The 25,298-nt window shown below is 43.2% G+C and overlaps 1 protein-coding gene across 7 annotated transcripts in view; it reads left to right on the plus strand.

The window, feature by feature from the left end:
* Positions 1 to 4,771: 4,771 nt before the first annotated feature.
* Positions 4,772 to 25,298, plus strand: part of tle3a (TLE family member 3, transcriptional corepressor a) — a 28,402-nt gene continuing 7,875 nt past the window's right edge. For 2 of the 7 annotated variants that reach the window (XM_042495702.1, XM_042495704.1), the window contains exons 1-11: positions 4,772 to 5,192; positions 5,705 to 5,864; positions 6,440 to 6,540; positions 6,724 to 6,787; positions 9,268 to 9,312; positions 16,437 to 16,499; positions 16,757 to 16,861; positions 19,076 to 19,105; positions 22,194 to 22,398; positions 22,817 to 22,824; positions 24,353 to 24,475. In XM_042495702.1, coding sequence (XP_042351636.1) covers positions 5,841 to 5,864; positions 6,440 to 6,540; positions 6,724 to 6,787; positions 9,268 to 9,312; positions 16,437 to 16,499; positions 16,757 to 16,861; positions 19,076 to 19,105; positions 22,194 to 22,398; positions 22,817 to 22,824; positions 24,353 to 24,475 — 768 coding nt within the window. In that variant the 5' untranslated portion in view covers positions 4,772 to 5,192; positions 5,705 to 5,840. The remainder of the gene's footprint in view (positions 5,193 to 5,704; positions 5,865 to 6,439; positions 6,541 to 6,723; positions 6,788 to 9,267; positions 9,313 to 16,436; positions 16,500 to 16,756; positions 16,862 to 19,075; positions 19,106 to 22,193; positions 22,399 to 22,816; positions 22,825 to 24,352; positions 24,476 to 25,298) is intronic. The other 5 variants (XM_042495705.1, XM_042495709.1, XM_042495707.1 and 2 more) reach the window with 3 other exon arrangements.

Genomic DNA, 25,298 nt, shown 5'->3' on the forward strand with positions numbered 1-25,298 from the left:
ATTACTCCCCGATGAGTCATCCTGATAATACAGTACGGGCAATTCATCTTTCCACCCCACACTGTAGGCCCTTTGTTGCATGGAATGTGTGTGTGTGCAAGTGTGTGTGTGTTTTGTGACTTTCTGCCTCCTGCCTGTGAATGACGTGGCTGCGACACACAGCATGTGCGTGTTTGTTTGTCAATGTGCAGTATGTCTGCGTGCATCTCCATGTAAACAGCACGCCAGTACCCTGGAGTGGGAGTCACTGCAGTACAAACGCAGCCTTTGCAGTAACAGGGCCCTCATTTTTCTGCTTCATGAACAGGAAAGTGAGCCTGCATGAGAGAGAAAAAAATGGCCAAGTGGTTTATTAACTGCAAGTCACATTAATGAGCCAGCACTGTGTAATCTCCAAATACATCCAATATATACCCTGATGATAAATAGTTCCACCCCTGTCGTTGATCTTTGCCTTGTTCGGCAGCTGCAAAACCAAGATTTTAACATATTCTGCAGAGAGAAACAGTTATAGCTACTTTTGGACCAAAAGCTGTGCAGTAATTATGTAGAAGAAGCAGAATATTTGCTCACTAGCTATATCTGAGCTATGTGAAAGTGAATTTCACCTCAGTTCAAAGTGGCGGCAGCGAGGACAATCCCTGCTCTGTCGAGAATTAAAGCCACCTCTGCAAATAGGCCAGTGTGTAATGCCTGAGGGTGGGAGTTTCACTGAGGCTGGGGTTTCCGTGTAAATAAACAGTGTGGGGGTCTCAGTGGGCGGAGGGCTCCCCTTCTCCCTGGGGTTTTGGCCCGGCCTTTTGTTGCCTTTAATCCAAGCACTCTCTATTGAAAAGCATGAGGGGGTGCCTGGCTGAGATTAGCCCGCCAGCCCTTGTGTGTGCTTGAGTTTCTCACAGACGGCCTCCATACTTTTGGAAATAACACAGTTATCCCACATCCTCAAGGTGGCTGACAAGAATGACAAGTAAGACCACTGCTGGGAGATCTCAGACCTTAACATGACAAAATGACCTTAGTATTCCCCAAAAAGATTCTGGCATACTCGATGTGAAACATGGCTGGTTGTTTTATAATTTAGTCACTTACACACTTACACAAACCACACATATAATTTAATATGCTTAATTGACACAACCATAATTAAGTTCACTTTTGTACATTACATGTTAGAAATGTGTTAACACTCCACGTGTTGTCTCTTGCTGACTTTACGGCTTTAAATGTGTTTTATGTAATAAAAGACTGGGTATGAAATAATTAGGCTTCTTTTTTAATGCATCTGGCATCGTGTTTCCTTGTTTCACAGGCTTGTTATCACAGCCAAGAAACAAGATCCAACTGATTTAACCCCTTCGAAACCTGTGCAAATTGGCCTGGTTTCTTTCCAGAACACAAGAAGAAGGCAATGATCAGCTTAACAAAAAACGACCCCATTCGTAAAAGTTACAAGAAAATTTTCCTGAAAATTGGCCAAAAAAAAGTTTTTAAAAAAACAAAGAAATTATAATATATATATATGTATATATATATCATATATATATATATATATATATATATATTTATATATATTTATAGCTCTCTTTGCAATTTCCCTAGGTTTTCCCTTTTTTTAAAAAAGACAATTGTCTTTCTTTTTTTTCCAGGTCATTTTTCTTGTCACCTTTTACTGTGTACTAGCAAACAATAACACAAACAATTACAGTATGAACTGTTTTTGCTAAAGAGCTCAATGGATAAAAAACAAAATCTTACCTAATATAACTAGCTGTTGTTTTGATCTCACACCCTCCTGACTTTAGCTGTTTGTTTGCTTTCCTCACATCTGTTTCTTGCCTCACTTAACCATCAGAATCATTTTTCTCATTAACAGGCTCCACTGTCTTCGACGCAGATACAACTTGCTGAATTGGATGACAAAGATGATGAGGGCCGACTACTGCCAACTGTGTGTGACACACCGCAAAAACTAAGGTAACAGACATTCACTGACGGGCCAGCATTGACCAGGGGCCGACCATTGGCTTGGTGTGTCAGGGCATTGAGAGCACATTTATGCTTAATGTTAGATGTATACATACAGGTATATAGATGAAGCCTTCTGTTTGTACTCTGTGTTCATTTCGTCCGTATTTGTACATGTTTTCTGAAAGGTTAAATGGAAACAGAGCAGTGCCAGCATAGCAGTGTAGCCTAATTTAAGTGAGATACGACAAAAATGGTGACCGGAGCAAATTGGTATTATATTGAAAAGAATTCTCCGTCCACATATTGGAATGTATTGAATGGCTTTGTAGACCACCGCCATCTGCAGTGCTGCCTCCATTAAAAGGTACATTATTCCTTCTCCACCATCGACTTGTTTGTTGTTGGGTCAAACTTTTGACTCTGCCCTCTAGTGCCATCCATTGGCTGTATCTATGCTATCATAAAGGGCGTATAGAAGTATGAGGACAGCAACATTGGAACCAGATGGATCTATTTTCACAGGTTAAGGGAGTAAAAAGAGCCCTAACATGACAGAACGGCCGTAGCGTTTTCATAAAGATATTGCTATACCTGTATGAAACGTCACTGATTGTTTTACAATTTAGTCAGTCAGTGCGTTACATGCACACATCAGCAAAGCTACGGTTAAAGCTCGATTAGGCCATTTAATTGGACTACTGTCCTTGTCCCAGTATACAGGCACCAGGTGAGAATTGATTTATTGAAGGAAGTCTGTCTGACGCAGCCACAGTAGGTGGCAATATGACCCTTTTCAGCTAGTTGCTATTGGACCTTCCTCTGGTTGACCTATTACATCACAAACCAAACAAGTTAGTAAGCTGCAAACAGGTCGCATGTTGAATGGTGACAACATGAATAACTTTTCAGTGCTGAACATTTCATACATACACTCCATTTTTCGGGGCCAATCAAACCGAGGCACATTGTAGGTGCGACCGCTCCAAAAAACGCCCTGGAAGCACAACTGGGAGAATAGCTGTGAAGGGACGCTGCAAAGCTCGGCTCCATGATTATGGAGCATGCGCAGATTGTCTATGCCAGTTCAGGTCCAACTGAGGTATAGAGTGTACATAAAAGATCAGCTTGATTCCCAACCGGATAATCTAGGTGTGTAAGTCCGACTCCAAGAGACTCGACTTTTGGTTGGACTTACATGTTTACATGTATATTTAAAGTCCATTTTTAGTCAGTCTAACAATAATTCGACTTTTTACTGACCATACCGACTTTATACAGCCTCTACTTGGCCACACTTGTCTTTAATTTGGATTTGTTGTATTGACACAACCATAATTAAGTTCAGTTTTGTATAAGATTAAATGCTGTAACTGTAGAAACACTCCACGTTTTGTCTCGTGGTAATGGAACAACTTTAAATGTGTGTTATACATTAAAAGCCTGGAAATAACATAATTAGGCTGCTATTTTTACGCATCTGGCATTGTTTTTCTGCAGCTGAGAAATAACATGCAACTGATTTAAGTAGCTTCCTTCAAAACAACGAGACAAGTGTCTTATTTTCGTGATGTTTGATTGCGGAGGCGCCCCATGCATACATTCACAATAACTCAGGTTTTAATGTTAGAACAGGTTCGATTGGCCTTTGTGATAAAAAGGTAAACAAGAACCTTTTGTGTGCTCGTTACATAGGCCCATGTGTAAAGGAAAACTACAGGTTGTAATGTTACAACTGTTTGCATGCTTCCTTTCTTCCTTTGTTTAATGTAGGCTCTCATTACCACGTGGTGGTAACAGATTGTTTGAACTGGAGAGAAAAGCCATTCGAAGCTAATTAAGCAGCCATTCCAGGCTCTATTCACAGGCAGAGGACCGAGGAGCACAGGCATTTGTCAGCGCTTGACCCCGCGTGGTATTGATTGACAACGCTGCCTCGTGAATGACAGGCTCGACGCGGCTCAGCCAATTGGAAGCCGGCGAGTAAGTGCACCGCGCCGCCATTGGTCGAGAGGCCTTAAAGCCGCAGAGGAGTCCCACGTGGGGCCAGAGTCGAAGCTTCAAAACAAGGCGTCGAGGCTGCGCTCAGACATGGCTGATGTTCATATCAGACAAAGGCAATCATCTCTCCTCTCCGCGCGCTGCAACTATTACACAAATGCTGATAGGTTGGCGCGCGGATGTGTTGTGCAAGAATCACGAGATGTTTAAGGGTAAAAAAAAATGTATATCCGGTCGGGTTTAATTTGCAGGATATCGTCGATCGATTGGTCATTATAGTGTCCTTCACGGTGTGCAGGGGGAGTTTAACCCGCACGTTTTTTTTTTAAATTTTTATTTTGGCTCCCCTTTTGAATGTGTCACGGTAAAATGCCTCACATTTTTATAACCGTGTATTACAAACAAGCTCCCATCTCGGGTTTTTTTTTCCTTGTATGGGGATAACAATTCAAGAGTGCTTGTTGCACCCGCACACCTCCCTTCCTCCTCCTCCCGCTGGTGGTGGTCTCACCCAAAAAAAAAATCAACTTTATTTAGACGGTTATAAAAAACACTCTAATGAAGCGCGGATGTGGAATTTGCGCTGTCTCTGTCAAATTTGGATATCATCGTCGGCACATCAATGCCTGCTGTTGTTGTTGTACATGGTGGGACGGACGGATGATGCCTTGTGGATCTGCGGGATGATGTCATGTATCGTTGCACCCCACGTGGGGGCCGTCGCTCTCCGATAGGCAGATGTGGCCGTATTCCTTCCGCGTAATCCGATTGGACAGATAGGCGCTTTCACGGCAGTTCAGCCCTGCTGCCTGTGTGTGGCAACCGGGGTAAGCTGGACAACTGGGGGAAATGCGAGATTGTGGAGAGTACCATGTTACGCTTTTAAAGAATCTCCAACCTCTTCGAGTCGGAAGACAGATTTTGGAAGCATATATGTTTTTTTCTCTTCTTTTTGGGATTAACCAGCCACAAAAGGCGCACATTCCTCGGAGGTTTCGCGGCTGAGAATAAAGTAGTTTAATCGAGCCCGACCGCACCAAATTTTCTCCCAACTGCTCCCCCAGTCTGACTGGGTGCGCTCCGGAGAGAGAGAGAGAGAGGATGCTTGTCAAGAACTGCGTCCACCACGCTCACATTAGGAGGGATTAAGCGCATGAATTATAGCCTACTCTTGTTTTTTTTCTTGTGTAGCAAAAGTCGGACGGACGGCTAGGACGCACGCACGGGTATGTATTCACCAGAGCTGTTGATTTCTTTCAGGGTTTTTTTGGGGCGTACGCTCAACGGCGCACCGTTCCCATCGCTTTCCGCGGACTCAAACAGTAGGTTTGAAAGCCAGCTGCTGTCGGTCGTGGCCTGCCTGGAGACGTCCAGAGACGATTTGGGGTTTTTTTTTTGTTTGTTTTGTTTTTTTGCTCTTTTCATGAACATCAGCCAAGATTGAAGTCAAAAATTTGGTGCAAATATTGAAATCTAAATGCGTAAAAGTCGCGTTTGTGTTCGACCCACAGTGTGTTTGCATAGTTTAAATTGGGTTTTTTTTTCAGTATATCGAGTGTGACCACTGACCGAATAAGGTCATCGAGAAGACAGAAGCGCAGTGTTGCTTTTTTGACATCTCTGCAATAACTGGAACTAGTTTGTAGTTACTTATTAGCAAAACAACGTGCGCTATCCTGTGTTTTTTCCTTCTTCTCTCGTCTAAAGATTAAACCGCGTATTTTTTTTTTCAACACAGGATTTTCACGACCTCCCCTGCCCCCCCACCCCACACCCCTGCTGCCTGCTGAGCCCGGTGTGGCTGTGAGCACGTTTTCAACCATTTTGCCAAAGGACCTGCACACTGGAGAGATAAACAAAGGATACATTTCAAGATGTATCCACAAGGCCGACATCCGGTAAGACGCGCTTTCTCTACACACTTACTACAGCTTACATATTTATCTGACAACACTGATGTTGACATGGTTCCTGTCTGCGCTCATTCCCTCTGAAATGTGCCCCGCGAAGCGTTTTCCACCCACTTTTAATGCAGCTCATCACTATATGGTTATATCACAATGCATTTGTGCTACACCAGAATGTGCACTTAGTGGTAAATGGATGCAGATGGTTTGCATGCCTGGAGATATTTACTCAGCCATACACTAACATATGACTCTGCTGAATATGGAGACAGGTGGTGGTTTGTTTTTTTTGTTTTTTTTAAATTTTTTTTTTTTTTGAGGTTATATTTCTTTTTTTCTTTATTTTTGTGTGAAAGTGTATTCCTGTTGTGTTATTAACTTCTGGAGGTGTGAAGTATAGACCTCTCTGGGGTTGGTAATGTCTCACTCACTGCAGAGAAGATATTATCTGGGAAGAAGTCTAATGTGAGAATCTTTTTCCCTTCAGCAGCAGAAAATGAGAAATAAAACTTTTGCACTGGACTGATTTTTAAAAAAAAAAAAAAATTTAACATCCTTTCTTTCAGGCTCCACATCAGCCCGGTCAGCCTGGCTTCAAATTCACCGTAGCAGAGTCTTGTGACAGGATTAAAGACGAATTTCAGTTCTTGCAAGCCCAATATCACAGGTAATAACAATCATATCACCAAAGAATGACAGTTTTAACTCTCTTTTGAATAATACAGCTAATATTTGGTTGAATGAAATCTGCATTAATGACAAAAATGTGTTTTTTTAAATTCTGTGCTAAGTGTGAGTGGGTTATTGAAGAGATAGACACCTGAAATTGACACCTTGTCTTCTATTTTAGTCTCAAGGTGGAGTATGACAAACTGGCCAATGAGAAGACGGAGATGCAGCGCCACTATGTCATGGTGAGCTTATGTTACAATAGGGAGCAATTATGGTTCCAAATTGCAAGGCTTGTTGGAGATCTAGTTGGGGTGGAGCGAGACAGGCTATTGTGATCACCTGCGTGGTGGTTAGGGCGGGTTTGAGTGTCAGGTACGGGCCTGTGAAAGGCCCCGGGGGGGTTTGATGTAGCTGGTTGTTAAAGAGGAGCTCTTCCTGACAGGCAGGCGGCAGCGGGCTGAGGCTCCATTATAGCGCGCCCCTGATCTCCAAGGGTCGACTGCAGCGTTGCCCTCTGTGTGCTGATCTGATTATTCTCCTAGGAGACTCCACGCTCAGACATATGCATGGTCATAAATTAGGTGTGAGCTGATGGTGGAGGAGATCAGGGCAGTGTGTGGGAAAAATGCACCACAGCAAACAAAATGGAGGCTGTGGAACCGGTTTATTTTGCGCCAGTTTCTGTGTGAACTCTCGGATTTTATTTAAACAGCCTTTTTAGAACAACACAGGCGTGCTTATGATGCCGGAATTCAGCTGAGACGTGATGCAATCAGGAGGTTGTTGTGTGGCAGTGTGCTCTGTTGTTCCAGGTAAACACACCGGAGATGACTTAAACCAATACATGCAGGCTTAAGTTAAACATGCTTTTCACAGGAAAACAACATGTCAGCCTGACAGGGAGGAGGTTAGGTAAACATGTAGGGAAGTATCCCACAGCCAGCACTGGGTGTCAGGTTACGCTACGGCTGTAGGGCTCTGATCTCAGACAGAATGGCTCTCTTGTTTGAGAGTAATTTTCGAAGAAGCTAATGGACTGAATAATGCATTGGCCTCATCAAATAGACGCTGACTGGAAAGCCATTTCTGCCCTGGCTGCCACTTGTGGGCTCCACGGATTACATTTCAGCCAGACGGACTGACCTGGCTCCAAATATCAAGAGTGTTGAGCAATCGCGTTACGCTAAGTAAATAGACATCCTGGAGATCTAAAGGGCTTAAGATGGTGATCAATAAATCCAACCCCTTTCTTCGCTGTGCCCGCACTATAAACAACAAAATATTGATTTATTGGTGATTCGCTGTTAGCTGCTCAAAGAACTCCTTTTTTTGGTCTGAACTCAGTTTATCATGTTTGTCAGCAGAAGCGGGATTGTGTTTAGGTTTCAGTTATTATGTTGAAAACCATTTGGTGATGTAATCAGTGTTGTGATCAATGGAATATTGATTTGTGGATATATACAGTGAATTAAGGGCGTAGGTTTCTTGTCAGCATTGGGGGGGACACATGAAACGGGTGTTTTGGGCGTCTGCCACAAAAGATTAAGCTGCAAACACTTAATTTCATTTCGGGGAATATTTGTGCACCAACTTGTGCCATTTCTGTATCAGTGTATGGCGTAATAGTTTATAATTTGGGGGGCACCCAGCAGCTAAGTTGGTAGAGCGGGCGCCACATGTTCAGAAGCTATGTCCTCACCACAGGAGCCGTGGGTTTGGTTCCCACCTCCGCCCTTTGCTGCATGTCAACCCCTATCTTTTCCCCTTTCACGCTTAAGTTATCATATAAAATAAAGTCAAAAAGCCACAAAAATAATCAATAAAAAAAAAAATCTAATTTTGTCAACATAAAAGTCCTCTGCTACCTTATGCTTTTATTTGTGTGGATAAACGCACATGGGCTAAATATTGAAGGTAATGTTTCCCCGGCGTCCCCTCAAAATCTACACCTATGTTAGTCAAGCTGAAATGATGATGATGAGACAATCATAAAAATAAATCTCAGTATAATTGCACACATGTACACTGTAATATCTGATAAGTTGATCTTACTTTAAATTAAAACCGATTGTCTTGATAAAGGAAAGTTAATACAACTATTATTGTTAATCTATGTTTATTTTATTTATGTTTATTTTCTAGTTGTTAAGTTAACTTAAAATGTAGCTGTATTTACTTAATTTTGTGAAGATTTAGCAACTTAAAAATGACAAATAAAATCACCTTGTTCTTTCTAAGTGTTAGCGACTTCAAAAACAAAGTTAGTCTATCTAAACTTGATCAAAAAAGGAGGATTTTGACAATGGTGAAGTTAGGAGATCTGCGAGTTCTGTTTTGTTTACATGGTTAAGAAAATACAAATATGATGGATGAGTTTGCAGCCAGCAAAATACAGATATATAGTGTAGTAAACTTGGTTTACCAAGTTACCAAAACTTAGAAAGATTGATTTAATTACACTTGTCATTATTAAGCTGCAACAACTTCACAAAATTAAGTAAATTGAACTACATTTTAAGTAAACTTAACAATTACATATAAAGCAAACATAAATTAAGACTTACACTAACATTTTTTTTAAGGTTATTGGTTTCCTAAAACTTTTTTTAAGTGAAATCAACTTTTCAGATTTTACAGTGTATTGAATGATCGCACATCTTGATTGTAAATGTGACTTTGTTTTAATTCATTAATCACAATTAAATCTTTGCTTGTGTTTCAGTATTATGAGATGTCCTACGGGCTGAACATCGAGATGCACAAACAGGTAGGCGCCATCATCATGTTCCTCATATTTTTCAGCTCAGTGGTTCTCCACAGTGTCAGGGGATGTCAGACCCAGGAGGAGCCGCAGTGAAGTGAACTGAGCATCAGTAATAGGTTGTAAACAGATGGATCTGCTGCACACAAACAAGGCGATGCGATTGGAAACTTGTACCTCCACTTGTACAACTGCTGTGACCCCTTTTTTAAAAAAAATATGCTGGCGGTGGAAAGCTTGGATTTGTCTCAGCCTCCTGATAAGATTAAAGGTAGACTTTGGCAGGCTCGGCCTTTGACTTAATGATTAAAGCGAGAGGACTGCTGATGGGTCAGTATTTCTTTTAAAGATATACAGTAATTAAAAGAGAGGGGCAAAAGTCCTTTAGTCACTTATTGTGCACTTATCTTTATCAAAAGATCTTTTATTGCTCTGCAGATCAGTCACACTGATGCTCGAACAGATAAAGATTGCATGAATGAGTAATCTGGAGATTCCTATGCACGTAGCTCTGAAACCAGTGAGGTTGTCCCCTCTGCTAGCCTGGTTAATGACAGTGTTGGAGGCATGGCGGATTGGTGCGGTAGGGTGATCCATCAGTGTCTGGGGCCGTGTGTCACACTGCCACATGTCTGTCAGGGCTCGGGCTGCTCTGATAGCTTCTGTCAGGCACTTATCGCCAACCAGAGGGGAAAAAGGAGGGGGATGGGAGCCGGAGAGGAGTTGGAGGATAGAGCTGGGGGAGGGGCAACAGCCCAGCTCTGTGTAAACAGGTTAATCGACTGATCCATTTTAGCGCCTGACTTTTATCAGGAACCTCAACAGAGCTGATGGAAGCGCTTGAATAATTCATCAGTGGGGCCCTAACCTGCTGAACGGCGTGTTTGTGAGCAAACAGTGTGGGCCCCGTCCATGCGGCTCCCCCAGCTTACAGCCCAGGCAGGGGAGGAGGAGAGGACGGGGAGTGGTTAACAGACAGGGTTGGGATGGATTATTGGATGCACATAGGCATATTATTTTCCTGCCAGGAGATTTATTCCATAGTGAGGAAATCCATTCCTCTAACTGTGCCTTTTTCATTACCGTGCAGGGACATAATTCAGATTTCAGGATGCACACACACACACGCGCACACACACACACACACACACACACACACACCGGCACAGCTCAGATGGACTGATGTGGCAGTGCTATCTGATCCCTCTCTATCAGCCCTGACAGTGTGTGGATGCAAACGGCTAATTTCTGCAGCGTGATGTCAGCCAGTAATTACCATCATCTGGTGCTTGTTTCCAAGAGCTGTGCAGGGTTTTTGGTGTTGGTGAATCAGATCTGGCAGTTACCTGTAGTCGTAACACAGACGTGAGACACATGGCTGCAGGAATCATTTGCTAAGTAGCAAACTATCTGCCATACCCGGGGCCAAAACAAACTTGGTCAGCCAGCCGACTGTCTGCAGTGTTCATACAAAGGAGGCGTGCAGTGAAAAGTGGTGGGTGGCTCTCCAAGCCATGGATGCCCCCATATCCCCAATCTGTCATGTGGGACTGCACTGGGGTGTAAAAATCACAGGGTGTGAACTGTTGGATGTCAGGTTCATTTATATAAACAGAACGTTATTGTATTTTAGGTTTGAAGGTTATGGTTTTATGCTGTTTTTATTAGAATTAGTTTATTGTTTTAAGATCACAGCCGTCCTTTAGCCAACATAATCACCACACTGACTGCTGCGGCTGACAAGGTTAATCATAAATGACTCAGACATCCATTTAGCCAGGCTTTTGGCCTTACACAGATCAATACAGACAGGGGCGTTGTAGTAGGGGAAATGACTACCAAGGGCCCCAAGGGAAGGGGCCCCTTGCAAAGTCGGGAATGAAATGTTTGGTTTTGTTTGCAGTTTTTTACTTCTAAATAAGGATAAATCAAAATTTGCTCACTAAATCAGTTAAAGCACTGAACTCTGTGTAAAGAAATAGTGGAAGCTCTCCGAGGCCCAGCTCACCCCTTAAAGGTGCAAAATGGTTTATTCTGTCCCTGCACTTGAATTGTCTCTAAAGCTTCATTCCAACTGCACAAAAAAGTCTCCTGCTAACACCTGCTAACATCTGGCCTGTTAATGCAAAGGGAATGCATACAATCGGCATTCACACCCGTGTCAGTAGTCCCGGGTATTTATCGGCTCCATCTCCGGTCAGCTTTGATGGGAACACAACACTTGGGTGAACATGCTAATTTTAGCTCATTAACTAGTGAAATGCAATGACACGCTGCCACTAAATACCGCCTGTCTCCTCCTAAGATACACTAAAGCATCGCTTCAAATTAGTCTGCGCTGAGTTTGAAGAGACTGAGAGAGTTTCCCAATGTTTCAAAAAACCTGCGTGCACACGCTGATTTTGGTGTGAAAGGGGTATAAAGCTTCTTTCCCACTGCTCAAAAAAACCCACCAACAACTGCTTACATCTGGATTTTTAATGTAATGGGAAAGGTTACAATGGGCATTCACACCCGCGTCAAATGACTGTGCAGTACACACAGGTATTTATTGGCTCTGATCAGCGCAGTGAATGCTTATGCAAAGTGCCCAGACTTTGGTGTTACACCCCTGAACACAGATAGCTTCAAATGCCAATTAAAAATGTACTCTGGACTTGCCTCTCATTAACACTTCGAAACCTGGATTGACATCAATTTTTTGCATTTAGATGCCTTTCACAAGCTGTTTAACGAGCAAATTGTTTTGATTTCGTTCAAAAACGTGAACAATGTGGTAAAAAAATGTCCCACAAATTGCAAGAAATAAGTAAAAGGTGACCGAAAGTTGCAGGCTAGGAAAAATCCAGAAAACTATGTTATGATTATATGCATACAATTATGTTACAGGAAAAAATACATATATATATATATTTTTTAATCACTTTTTGGCCTTTTTTCTTTAGTATTTGTAGGTAATTTTCTTGTAACTTCTCTTACTAATTTCTTGCATATTTTTGGGTCATTTCTTCTTTTGTTGCTCTGCCTTATTTTCTCTCTTTTTTTAAAAAAGTCCAACTTGCTCAGGTTTCAAAGGGTTAACAAAGGCTCTGTTTTGTGTAACATCTCAGTTTATAGTTGAAACATGTGTCCTTTTCCGGCGTGGATGAGCCGCTCGTGAAGTGCGAGTCTAATTTCCTTCCTACCAGAAAAATCAGGAAATGGGCGACGCTGTCATCTCAAATTGGAAGCCCTCTAAATCTGACTAGTCAAGTATTGTTTATAGATGGCTCATGTGACCAGAGCCACCATTAGTTTTCCCTCTGTATTTAATACTCATCAGTGTCTCTACTCCATTTTCTCCCTGCTGATAGCAACAGGCGAATGCCTTTCTGCACGCCATTGACAAGCCAGCCTGAGAGTGCTCTTAAAGTGGTGCTACACAGGTCCGAGTACCTGTAATTGTGTAGCAGCAGCGCAGAGCTGGCCTCTCAAGGGCCAAGCTGTCATCTACTTAAAGTGACAACAGCCCCATTTTTATCTGCTAGCAGGACAAAAAAAAATCCTCCTAGCGCTGTGCTGTATCTTCTCTGACAGCAGTTGCGAGCTGAGTTGATGCCTCTTCCATGTATTTGCATGTTGTGAGAGTGCAGAGGCTGCCAGTTGTTTAGGGCGCAGTGGATCAGCCACCTCCTGACCTCTCCCAGCCAGCTGTCACCATGACACTAAGCTACAGAGGAGTGGACTGCGCGCTCAAGGCCTTTTCACAAATCCTGTCAAATGTTCGACTGCTATTGACATGGCTTATCTCAACAAACATGGATTATACAGGCTCTGTAGCTTTTCCACCGTTTCTGAGGGCATTCTTGAGCTCTTGCTAGAGCACTTACCACATTGCATTAATACTAATGCAGATAGAACCTTTATCTAACCCTCTCGTCACTTTATTGGTTGTAGGTCACATTTATTGTGTGTTGGAAGAGGCAGCGTCTTTCTTGTCTGCAATCAAGTTCTAATCAGTGTTGTTTTATGGTCTCTTGCACTTTCTGTAACACATGCTACCATATATTTGTTTCACATTATTGCCCCTGATCCTGGGCTTTACCCTGTCTCATCTGATATTTCATCTTCAGCTTGTTGTTTGTCCCGCTGGCTCGCCCGGCTAAGTGGCTATCCATGTTGCAGCTTGGGTCAGCAGGTCTCGTTCTGTTGGACATTAGTCTCCAATCTCTCTGGCTCTGCTCAGAGGTAATACGTCTGGCTGCCAAAACTGCCTGGCATTTCTGCCATGTGTAATAAATAAGCTGGCGGTCTGCAAAGTACATTGTGTGTGCTGCTCCAAATGAAAAATCGGAGAAAATCCCTGTGATGTGTTTGTGTTCCGCAGTGGCCTTGGGTTGAACTGCAGCTCATAAATTCCATAGATGATGTAGCTTTGGCACTGTTATTTTTTCTGCTCCCAGTGCAGAGCTTGAACCTGAGAGTCTCATCTCCCATCCCTGGAAGAGGAAGGAGGCAGAACGAGCCGGCTGTGCAGTGTTTTTACAGGGGAGGGGGTGTGTGTGTGTATCACACCCATTGCTCTTTTTATCCACCATTCATTTGCTACGTTCATGTGATCGACAGGCTGAAAATTCAATTTAATGACCTGCCTCCAAGCACGTAATATGATTTTAAAGCCTGTTACGGTCAAGCAGAGGTGCCATTTGCATAATGATCCCGGCAAGATAGGGCTGCAGCCGTTGCCATGGCAGTTGGTAGACAAGCAGAAGAATGGAGGCAGGGCGCTGTGGATGGATGAGAGGTTGGGAGGGTGGTGGGCTGGGCAGCTGATTGCAGTGAGAAATGGGCTTCAGTCTTGGAAAGGCAGAGCTATAGCACACTGGGCTCTTAAAGGGATAGTTCAGATTTTTTCTAAGTAGGGTTGCATAGGATACTTAAACATAGACAGCATATTACAAACAGTAGACGCCAGTTGATTCACCACCCAGTTTGGAGAGGTAAGCTAGAGTCTGACATGGAAGCTAATACCTCTTTCCTTCCGAAATTAGGGCTTGCAAGCTGGTTTTTCAAACACGGGAAAACACGCTAAATGTAGGCGATGGATTGCATTCCCATTGCTAGTAGAAAACCTGTGCGGGTTGTTTTTTGGTGTGTCCGTTTGACGCTACAGACAGGCCAGAGAACAGGTAAACAGTAGATAGCAGCAGGAGAGCAGAAATCTGTGGAAACTCCATGGTGGTTACTTCTCGGTATTATACCTCTCAGTTATTCCATCTCTTTTTCAAACTTGGACAGACTAACTTGGAATAATGTTTTGGCGCTGCTTAGGAGGAGACAAACGGTAATTAGTGACGGCACGTCATTGCATCTTGCCAGTTAAGGAGCTGAAATTACCCGGGTGTTATGTTCCCATCATTGCTGATCAGAGCCAGAGGCGATTAATTCCCGTGTCTACTACAGAGTCATTTGACCCGGGTGTGAATGCCGACCGTACGCATTCCCATTGCATTAAAAAGCCAGATGTTAGGGGGTATTTTTTTGCAGTGGGAATGAGGCTTAAGCAATGTACTACTGTGGATGGGGGCAGCAGCAAAACAGATTTTAACCACCCAAAAAATGTCAATATCACAGCAGTTATACACTAAATTTAGAATATTTTTACATGCTTTACTTTGATTTCAGACAGTGGTTCCCACTGAGAAAACAAACTTGTTATATAGCTCTCGGGAGACAACAGGAGCTGCTGGTCTGCAGCTGCATCAGATAGTTATTTTGTTTGTCTTATTGTGTGACTTTGGCATTTATAAAGGCTAGCTTACATTCACCAAAGTCACACAATAACACTGACTAACTAATCGAAGCAGCTGCAGACCAGCAGCTCTAGTGTTCAGCAAGCAGTATATTGCTTAACTTACATGACAGACTCCATTCTGCTTTTGATATAATCGGTGTGTAATACACCAACTAAGTACCCCATGCAACTCCACGTAACCCTCCTGTTACACTGGGGGTCAATATGACCCATTTTAAAATTTGAAAGTCTCTGGAAAATATTTTAAAGCAATTTTTTTCAGTATTAAACTTCTTCAACTGGACTTAATTAGTATAATCAACTTTAAAATGGTTTATATCACAAAGGGTCAGATCTGGTCAGATTGACACAGCAGTGAAACTGGGGTCAGAAGTGTCATATATAGACCATTTTTATTCTTTACAAATGTCAGACATCCCAAAGAAAGGAAAAAAAATCAAGTTTTTAAAAAACTATATTTTACACATAGGTAAACAGATTTACCTGTTTAATGTTATATTTTTATGTAATACATATTTTTTATGTATTTAATGTTCAAAAATATAAAGTATTTAAAAAAGTTTAAACATGTAGGCCTATTCAAAAAAGAATGCCATGATCTGTGAGAGATGAATAACACCATTGCTCTTAATATTGATTGAATTGTTGGTAATTGTGTTAGTAATGAGATACTAACAATGTTTATTCTGATTTTTTTGGTTTCTAACAATTTTTGGATGATTAAACATGACCCAGGTCACTCAGGAATATTCTTGGTGATGACAAATGAACATAATAGGAGGGTTAAAACAATATTTTGAACTATCCCTTTAACATGTACAGGCTGGTAGACATCTTGTAATGGTATTGATCATAGATTTGAGGTCTGTTACCTCGAGGTCATTATGGTTCTTTGTTCAAACTGCAGTTCTAACCCTCTAATGTAAATTGCCTCCACTGTCACATGTGAGTAAACAGTCTGGTCCGTGGGCCTCGCTTCCTGGGGTGTGGTTGTGTGGTTTAACTCTGAGGTTAACTGCAGGACAGCGCTGTTGCAGACGAGGGGAAGGAGGGCAGAGTGAGAGAGGATCCTCTCAGCGCAGCAGCACTCTGCCTGCTCATATCCGTTTAGCATGGAGTGCACTCTCAGCACAGCTGTGCTCCATCCCCCTGGGCTCTCCTAATGTTTTAAATATTTCAAATGTCAATATCACGCTGTTTAGAGGATGTTGAGTCAAGCAGTTCTGATTGCCGCAGTAATTGACTTAATCGGTGTAAACATTAAAGGCGGGGTTATATGAAGTCACTGTCTGTTCCATACTTTACCGTCTCATTTTGCTCCTCTTTTGTTTTCCAGACGGAGATTGCCAAACGGCTCAACGCAATTTTAGCTCAAATTATGCCTTTCCTGTCACAAGAGGTGAGTGTTGAATGCTGCTCTCCCACAGTATCACAGTTTAAACTGAAGCCACTTATTGTTGCCTGCATTCTAAAGATACAAAACACCAAAAACAAAAAAAAATCATGTTAGACAATTTTGAGTAATTGTGTGTGGCGTTTGCCCTCACTTTTAAAATTGCAGCAGCACGATGAAAATTAAGTGTGAAATTCAGTGATAAGTGAGTGTGGGTGCGTGATAGATGTTGGCAATCATCTCTTGTAAATGTCTTCCCACAGCACCAACAGCAGGTTGCTCAGGCAGTGGAGCGGGCTAAGCAGGTGACTATGACTGAGCTGAATGCTATCATCGGGGTACGTGGACTTCCCAATCTGCCTCTCACCGTGTGTATACCCCCTTTTATTCCTTTATTTGACCTGCACATAAGATGATCTCTAGATGAAAAAATAGTACTTTTCCATTTCTGCTCCAAGTGGTCTGAACTGTTTAGTGAATAGCATGTAATTACACCACCTGCTAAGGTTGGAGTGCACATTTTCCTTTTCTTGAATAACGTGTTTGCATTAAGGGTCCGCAGATTATCGGCATTGGTCAATTATTGGGGCTGACATTTGGCATTTTATTTTAATGATCACCAATAAAATGTATTGATTAAAAACTACAAAGAAAAGTGTCAGCATGGGAGTAACTTTTACTTTGTAAAACCTCAGATATTAGATATTCATTTTTAATTTCAATTTTTTACTTGACTTTATAAGAAAAAGTTGGGAGAAACTTGCTGTATATGATGTTGAACTTTTCAGTTTTCGGAGTTTGTTATATTCCAAATTCTAAATATTGACAGAAAGATTTTCATTTTTATTGTAAAGGCATATCGGTTACAAATATCGATTATTGGTCTTATTACCTCCTATTAATCTAAATTGGCATGGGCACTGATAAAACAGTATTGGTCTCATTAACTACTAGTAGTTGGTATCAGTATTGGCCCTTAAAAAAAGACGATATCAGTCGACCCCTAGTTTGCATATTTTGTCCTATTTGTAACTATATTCTTCACCAGTATATTCAAACTATATACAACAAGTGTAGCTCTCTAGAGCTGGTCTGTTGCTCTGGCTTTGGTCTCAGCGGCATCTTCACTGCCTTGTTGTGTGTTTATAAATGCGAGCCTGAGAGCTCTTGAGATCCCCTTTGCAGCCTGTATTGCTTTAATTGGCTAAGGTTTTAACGAGGAGCCTCATCCCTCACTGCTGACCTGGATAGCTGTGGGAATTAAAAGGCTGAGGGTGAGCAGAACACAGGCAGCGCTGCGAGCTAGCTGAGACAGTGCAGACAGCAGTCAGCCATCACAGCTCTGCAGCGCGGCTCTTGTTTGCACACCGCAGCACTGAGCTGTAATGTATGGCGTTCATCACCGCTTCAAAACACCATCTGCTCCTCATTGATCAGCTGTACTCACCCTGCGCTCCTGAAGCAGAAGTGATTGGTGTCACCCTCGATAGAAAGCTCGTGCTATCGGTGGTCTTGTTAATACAGTTGGATCTTGCAGAGTCTTTAGCATGCAGAAGAGGTCGGCCCAAAAGGCTGACTTGATGACTAGAGGCACATATTAGAATTCAATTAATGCCCCCTCGGTGACCTTTTGTTCCAAGATAATTGCTCCCTAGAATATGTCTGACTAGATGTGTTGAGGTGATGGAGAGCTGCTTGTTTTTTATATGTTTGTTAGACTTAGACCAAAGCAGAACAGCTGCTAAAAAAAGCTTGTTTAGTTTGTGGCTCCTTTCTGTGTCTGTGATTTTCACATATGGAACAATAGAATATTTCTTTACTTTTTATTAGGGGTCGACAGATTATCTGGCCTGGCCTATTATTAGGGCAGATATTTGGCATTTTGCCAGTGATTCTTCCTCTGTGAGTCTCTGTTGGCCTTTAATTATATGCAATTTAAATTTAAATTTAATTTATAGTTAGCATAATTAAAAACCCACATTTTGCAAACTATTGGACAAGCGTATTCATACTTTTATTTTATGATCCTATTTGGCAGCCGGCCTGTTTTATGAAACACTCAGGCCTCTGCCCATGTCACGCCGCTTGCTCATGTCAGAGGAGGTGGAAATGTAGCTACTGTATGTTTTAGGAATACCTTTTCCATTAGTTATTCATTGAGGAGAGGCTCTGTAGGCATGCCAAAATCCTCATGCATATTGTAGAGCAAGGTGGGGTGAAAGAGCTTGCCAGGCAGACAGGCAGCAGCCAGGAGCCAGCTGCATGCCTTATTGATGGGGCTGAGGGCCATTAATAGGATGCAACTGGGGCAGCTGCTTGCGTTGAGATGAACCTGACTGGTGGCGGCTCCTGTTTGATTAGAAAACACACCAAATATTGAAGTCAGCCAAGAAGTAGATCAGATGAGCCTGCCTGCCTCTCAGCGAGTGGCCACCTGGATAAACCCACACAATGGCTTTGATTTGAAAAGATGTTAAAAAAAAGGGATTTATTTTGTGATTAACAGCAGTCATTGCAGTATGCAGTAACACAGACAAAGCGTCCAGAGCAGCTGTTGACCGTCTTCTGTCCTCCTTTTCCAGCAGCAGCAAGCTGCGTACCCTGCTCTCATGGTCAGTGGCATTCGTGTATATCTGTATGTGCCATGCTGTTGTTAATTGACTTGGTGTGTGCACACATCTGGGCTTGAGGAGCTTGTGCATGTTTGCATGGCACTTTTTGTGTCCAAGTGCTATGCATTAGTTAGTACACCAGAGACTATGATAATACATTTGCTCAGTTTTGCCTGTGTGTGTTTTTTTTTTTCTGTAGCTCCACTCAGTGTGAGAAAAAAAGGGGCAAAGAGTAGGTCTTTATCTTGGAATATTAAATTAGAGGAAATAGGCCAGACTCCTTTCTTTATTTATTATTGTCTTCATTTATGGCCCTCTAATGAGGGCTCTCGCTGATCAACCATGCATATTACCCATCAGTGCCTCATTAAACACAATGAGCAAGGATGGCTCTCCCCTGCCAATGAACTGGCTCCTTAATTTCCCTCATGGACACAATATTATAACACACTCGCTCTCTAGCTCTTGCTCTCTTTCTCTCCCCCTCTCTCTTTCTTTCTCTCTCTCTCTCCTCTTTGTGTCCTGGGTACATTTTTTGTAATTGGATTGACATCTGCCCTATGGAGCAAAGGACAAGGTTGCAAGTTAAAAACCTCACTATTTTCCAATCTAGTCCTCTCTAGCTCCAGGGCAGATAATGTAGAAGCAATTAAAAAGACCCTCCGGATATGATTTTAAGGACGTGTTTTAGAAGTGGGTGCCCTTTGTAAGACCCACGACTGAATATCTCTAAAGTAAATTTGAAGTTCCTACGGTGTGAATGTATTTTTAACTGTTAGGCTCGTCCACCACATTGTGCTGTGTGTTGTAGCGACTCCCCAGTCATTACGAAGTGCCTAATATTCCTGAAATGGCCATAAATGGTCACTGATTGAAGTCCGTCTTGTAAAAAGAGAGGAGGCGCACGCTGTTACAGCAGCTGAATTATTCAGCTGGCTCGTAGACGGGTAATAAATTGCTGATGTTTTTATTGGTGTCTCAGCTAAGTATTATTTAACCTTGCTTTAAACTGCTTACTTCCATGCTGAGTGCCTTTTAACTCCCATCCATTTCCCCGTGCCTTTCAAATATTGATGGTGAATATTGGAGGGTTGACTGAGTGCCAGCATGGGACCCCTGGTCCTGGCTCCCACAGCAGCCTTCCAGACGCACACACACAAACACACACTCAAATACTTAGAGTGAGAGGGAAGGAGTGCCAGCTTCTGGCACTTAGTGTTCCCACAGTGTCTTAAAGTATGGGTGTGCAAATGATTCATGTTCTGTTAATCCAGGAACATGAATATGTGAGGAGTAAATAGACGCTGGTTGTGTTTTTGAAGTGTTTAAAAAGCAGGTGGTTGTTTAGCCCACAGGCTGACAGATTCCTACACAGATTCATGTTCCTCAAGAGGATTGCTCAGCTCACTGACGGCATAGGAGTGCTGTGCTGCTGCAGTGTGAAATGCACTAGTTTACCTGATGGGAAATGATTCTGCTGCATTAAATGGTGGTCAAATTAAACTTGGCTTTGCTGTCTGTTTTTCAAGATATACTTCTTATCATTAAACTAGGCTGTCTATGAGGCAGAAAGATGCACATACTTTTGAAGTTGGCATTCGCTTTTGCTCAAGAGGTGGAAAACCTACAACTACCAGAATGCACTGTACCGCACCAGACGAATAAACGCCCACTGGTGGGTGACGTAATGCGGTCTCATACATTAGACACAATGGCGGCCAGCTGGAAACAAACTCCAAAGCTAAAAGGGTGCTAAAATATGTTTGTTGTGGGAAATAGGCAACGCAGTACCAGAATTCTGGTTTACATTTGATCAGCGCTGCTTAGTTTTGCAATTTGGTGTTTGGTGTTTGGTTTGGTGTGAGTTTGAGAGGGAGAAAGGCGGGTCTTTCTAGTGATCCACTTCTATACTTTTTAGCCGCTTTTACACAAAAATTAGGCTGCAATGAAGTCCCCCTTTATACGGCTCTTGCATGTTTACGCTGAACCAAACGGTGGCTGCATCACTCCACTCCAGTGTGTAATTAGACACTGCTTCACAGCGTCCTGCGATCAAAAGAGGCATGATGGGCGTGACATTAAACACACAAACATCCGCCTCTAGCGTGACATATAACATTCACGTCAGCAGCGCTTTGTAAATAATAATAATGGCATAAATGTGTCAGTCACAACCGTTTACCTTCTCTGTTATATGACAGCTGATTTTGTCCTTTGCTCAGAGGGTAAGGAGCTCCAGAATCTCAGCGTTTTCTCAGTTTTCTGACATTTACGACCACCGTTCTTCTTATATGAATTAGCCGCATGCTAACAGCTGCTTTTTAGATCTCCTGTGGTGGGTCTCACATATAAACACGTCATCAAAATGTGTTTATATGTATACCCGTGCCGCCCATGATCACATCAGCAGTTTTATGTTTTACACAGACCTGGTTTGGCAGCCATTACTACTGTCTGTCCTGGCTCAGAGGCGAGACCTATCTGTCTCTCCTTTCTGCGATCGGACGTCATATACAGAAGGACAAGGCAGTATAATAGCGTCAAATTCCTGCCTTGAACCTGCCTTAAATGTAGCTTTTGTCTTTGCAGTGGTGGTATAGGTAACAAGCAATACCAAAATCTCATCCAGCTAAATTTTGCGCAGCAGGGAGCAGGGAGAGCCAGGCACTGGTTAGATTGGGGGAAATCTACCATAGTTCATTGACACATACTACACACACTGTTACGATACAAAGCTGGTTGAAAATCAGCAATGTATCCCTTTAATATGTGTGTATTATTTTTTTAACTCATCATGCACCGCGAACGCTATCAAGCCCCGCGTCTCATGCTGCAGACGTGTTGAGCAGTTGATCGTTAGTCATAACGTCTGCCCTCCTCAGCACAGATCTAGGGCTTATGCCACCCTGGTCTGGTATGGAAATAGCAGTGAGGGGGATTGCTGTCAGATCCTGACAGTAATAGATGTGTGAATGTGCTAATATCATCCAGGGTTTAACTGATCAGCCTCATGTTTAGTGTGTGGTTTCTTCTTGCCTTTTCCCTCCGACCCACTCGGTGTCTGTCTGTCTGTCTCCCTGTCTTACAGCAGCAGCAGCTCCAGGCACAGCACCTCTCCCACGCTGCTCACGGGCCGCCGGTGCAGCTGCCGCCTCACCCTTCAGGCCTGCCGCCGCCTGGCATCCCTCCTGTGACCGGCTCCGGTTCAGGCCTGCTGGCGCTTGGTGCGCTGGGCAGCCAAGCCCACCTCCCAGTGAAGGATGAGAAGAACCACCATGATCTGGAACACAGAGGTGAGGAACTGCTGTCCAATATGGCATGAGCTGCTTAACCAGTTTATTTAGATCAATTTAAATGTATATTAATTTGAACATTATTGCACCGATGTTAAACAGGGGGAAAAAAAAGCAATTTAGTGCGGAGTGCTTCTCACTCTCTGGGGCAGAATCGTAGGGCCCTTAGGTGAGGAGCATATCCTGTCTGTTCACATTCTGTCTGTTTAATGAGCTGGTACATTCCCAGCCCATGACTGCATAAGCTATTCAGCAGCTCTAACACACGTTGATAAGAGAGGCCTTATGCCCTGCAGCTGATTCTCACACGTTCAGCCCCAAGCATCTGTTATGATATGCTAACCGACGTGTTTTTCTCTTTGCTCCACTTGCTTTCCTCATAACCTCGGCCGCCGCCATTGTGATGCCTGCGATACAGAGAACACGGTGAGTGTCCAAACCCGCAACTATTTTTGTCGCAGGGCTTGTTGGTTTCATAATTCATCATCACTCTACTTCTTCCACCGCGAATGTCAAGGAAAAAAAATGAATCCTGCCAACAGCACGCCGCTTCTGATTTCATGCACTGTTGTAATCTGCTTTCAATAAAATGATTAATTGGAAATGAGGCTTGGAATATAAGTCCTGTGTGTTTAATCCAGAAGGGGAAATGACTGGTATCATGCTGGAGAGATTAGAAGCCTTGTAATTTCATCACAATTAAAGAAAGACTTTGACTTCCCCTTCTTAAAGGATTTATTTGATCCCTTCTACTGTCTCCCTTGTTTACCAGCTCACTCTTCTCCTTGGCATGTGATGAATATTTATGAACACAAATGGAGAATTGTTTTGTTTTTCTTTCTTCCCCACCCCGTCTGGCTGGACCTGCTAAAGCGTTTTATTTGAATGGCTGCGATCTCTGATGGCTTGTGATGTGCCTGTGAGATTGTGTTTCTGTGAAGGCTGGGCCAGCTGAATGGGTGCAGTCATGTCTGAAGAAATGGAACTCCTGGGGCGATTAGCAGGCCTGTTTTTGTTTCTGCGCTCTTGTCCCAGGTCATCTGATAGCAGAGTGGTGACTTTGGTTAATGAGTCACGCTAAGCATCTCTTTAAAGGTCAGCCATTATGCAGACAGTGGCCCTTTGCCCGGACTGCTAGTCCATTGGCCATTGTTCGCTCCTCTGGGCCGCCTCTGACTCGGCCCATGTTGGCGCTTTGGTCCTCACAAGAAGGGACAGAGGGAATCAGGAGAACTTGGCAGTTTGCAGGCAAAACGGCAAACTCCTGTGAAAGCCGCTGGACACCTGCCGAGTTCCTCCCGTTCTGTTGGCGTTTGGAGTGAGCTGTCCCAGCTTGTGTGGGCAGGCAGGCTCCATGAAGAAGCACCAGTCAGTCCCACGCTGCCGTGCCCACTGGCAGGATATAGATTCTCTTTTCTTTATCAGAGCTCAAAGCCGGAGCTGACATGGTGCCCAAGCGCGCTGCAGCAATCAATGCCCACAACATACAGCTTCTCCCTCTCTCTCCTTCTGTCTGTGTCTCTCCACCCCGCTCGCTCTCTCACGCTTAGCCTGACTGACTCCAGAGAAAAGGCCCTCTGTTCAGCCACAACACACTGCTCATGTCCCTGTGAGGCTGTTTGTTGTCCAGCTATGAGGAGGAGGGAGCCCGGCTCAGAAAACAAGCCCTCCTCCTTTCAGTTCAGATAACGGCCCATTCTGTTGTTTGGCCAGGACAGGCTTGTGTGTGAGATTGGGGCTTGGCTGGTGTCAGGGCACCGCTTGGAGCTGGCCCACAGCTGCATTTTAAGAGTCCGCAGCATCCATAGTTGCATGAATGAGGCATTTTTTTAGCGTTTGGATTGGCACAGTGTGTTCCCTGTGAATTTGTAACGCATGAATGACTCACTGCGCTCTTTTTTACAGTGTAAGACGAAATGGTAATAAAGTATGTTTGTTTTTTTTCTCCTGGCAGAATAACTCGGTGTCCCCCTCCGAAAGCTTACGCACCGCCAGTGAAAAGCACCGCAGTTCCTCTGACTACAGTTTGGACTCTAAGAAACGTAAAGTGGAGGAGAAGGACAGCATGAGCAGATATGTAAGTCTTCAAGGGACTGTGCAACATTTTGGGGAATCCGCTCATTCGCTTTCTTACTGAGATCGAGATAAGAAGGTCGATACCACTCTCATGTCTGCCTGTTAATTTTGAGGGTATAAGCAAGAATTGGTTAGCATAGCTTATTATGAAGCCTGGATACTGGGGGCAAAAGCTAGTTTTTAAAGAGCAGTGTGTAGGATTTAGTGGTATTTAGCAGTGAGGATTGAGATTACTGATTGGATCCACAAAAACAACCAAATACGCTGTAGTATGCATGCCAGGCCAGTAGTTGGCAGTATAACTTTATAATGACGCACCAAAGAAGAACACCGTAAGTGCGGCCTTGACGTCACGGTTCTCACAGGTTCTGCGCATTGCCAGTTTAAAAAGATTACACTCTGAAATATGTATATAAAAGCTTGCATTTTCAGGCCCCGCATTATTGCTCGTATAACACGCCTACGTTGCCTTCGATTAGAAACAATGATGGCTATTGCAGTGGCTACAATAGAAATAAACCTGCTAATGTTTTCAACAGCCATCATAATACTTCCTGGACCGTTATCGCGAGAGAAAAAGTCGCAGAACATCACTCAGTGGAAACGCAGTCATCTCACAGTTTTATCAACATCTCGAAAATATTGCTTACATTTGCACAAATCTGTAATGGAAACCTGCTCAGGGAATTCCTCTAGTATTCGCTGGTTGCCTGGCAACCTCACAGTGACTCCATGAAGTCACTGCTCCTGTCTCGAGGCTCATCCAACTCTTGGCAAGAAGGCGAATATGTGTGTGAATATGACTAATTTTCCCATGATCTCTA

This window comes from Plectropomus leopardus, chromosome 11 (genome assembly GCF_008729295.1).
Source record: "Plectropomus leopardus isolate mb chromosome 11, YSFRI_Pleo_2.0, whole genome shotgun sequence".
Taxonomy (NCBI): domain Eukaryota; kingdom Metazoa; phylum Chordata; class Actinopteri; order Perciformes; family Serranidae; genus Plectropomus; species Plectropomus leopardus.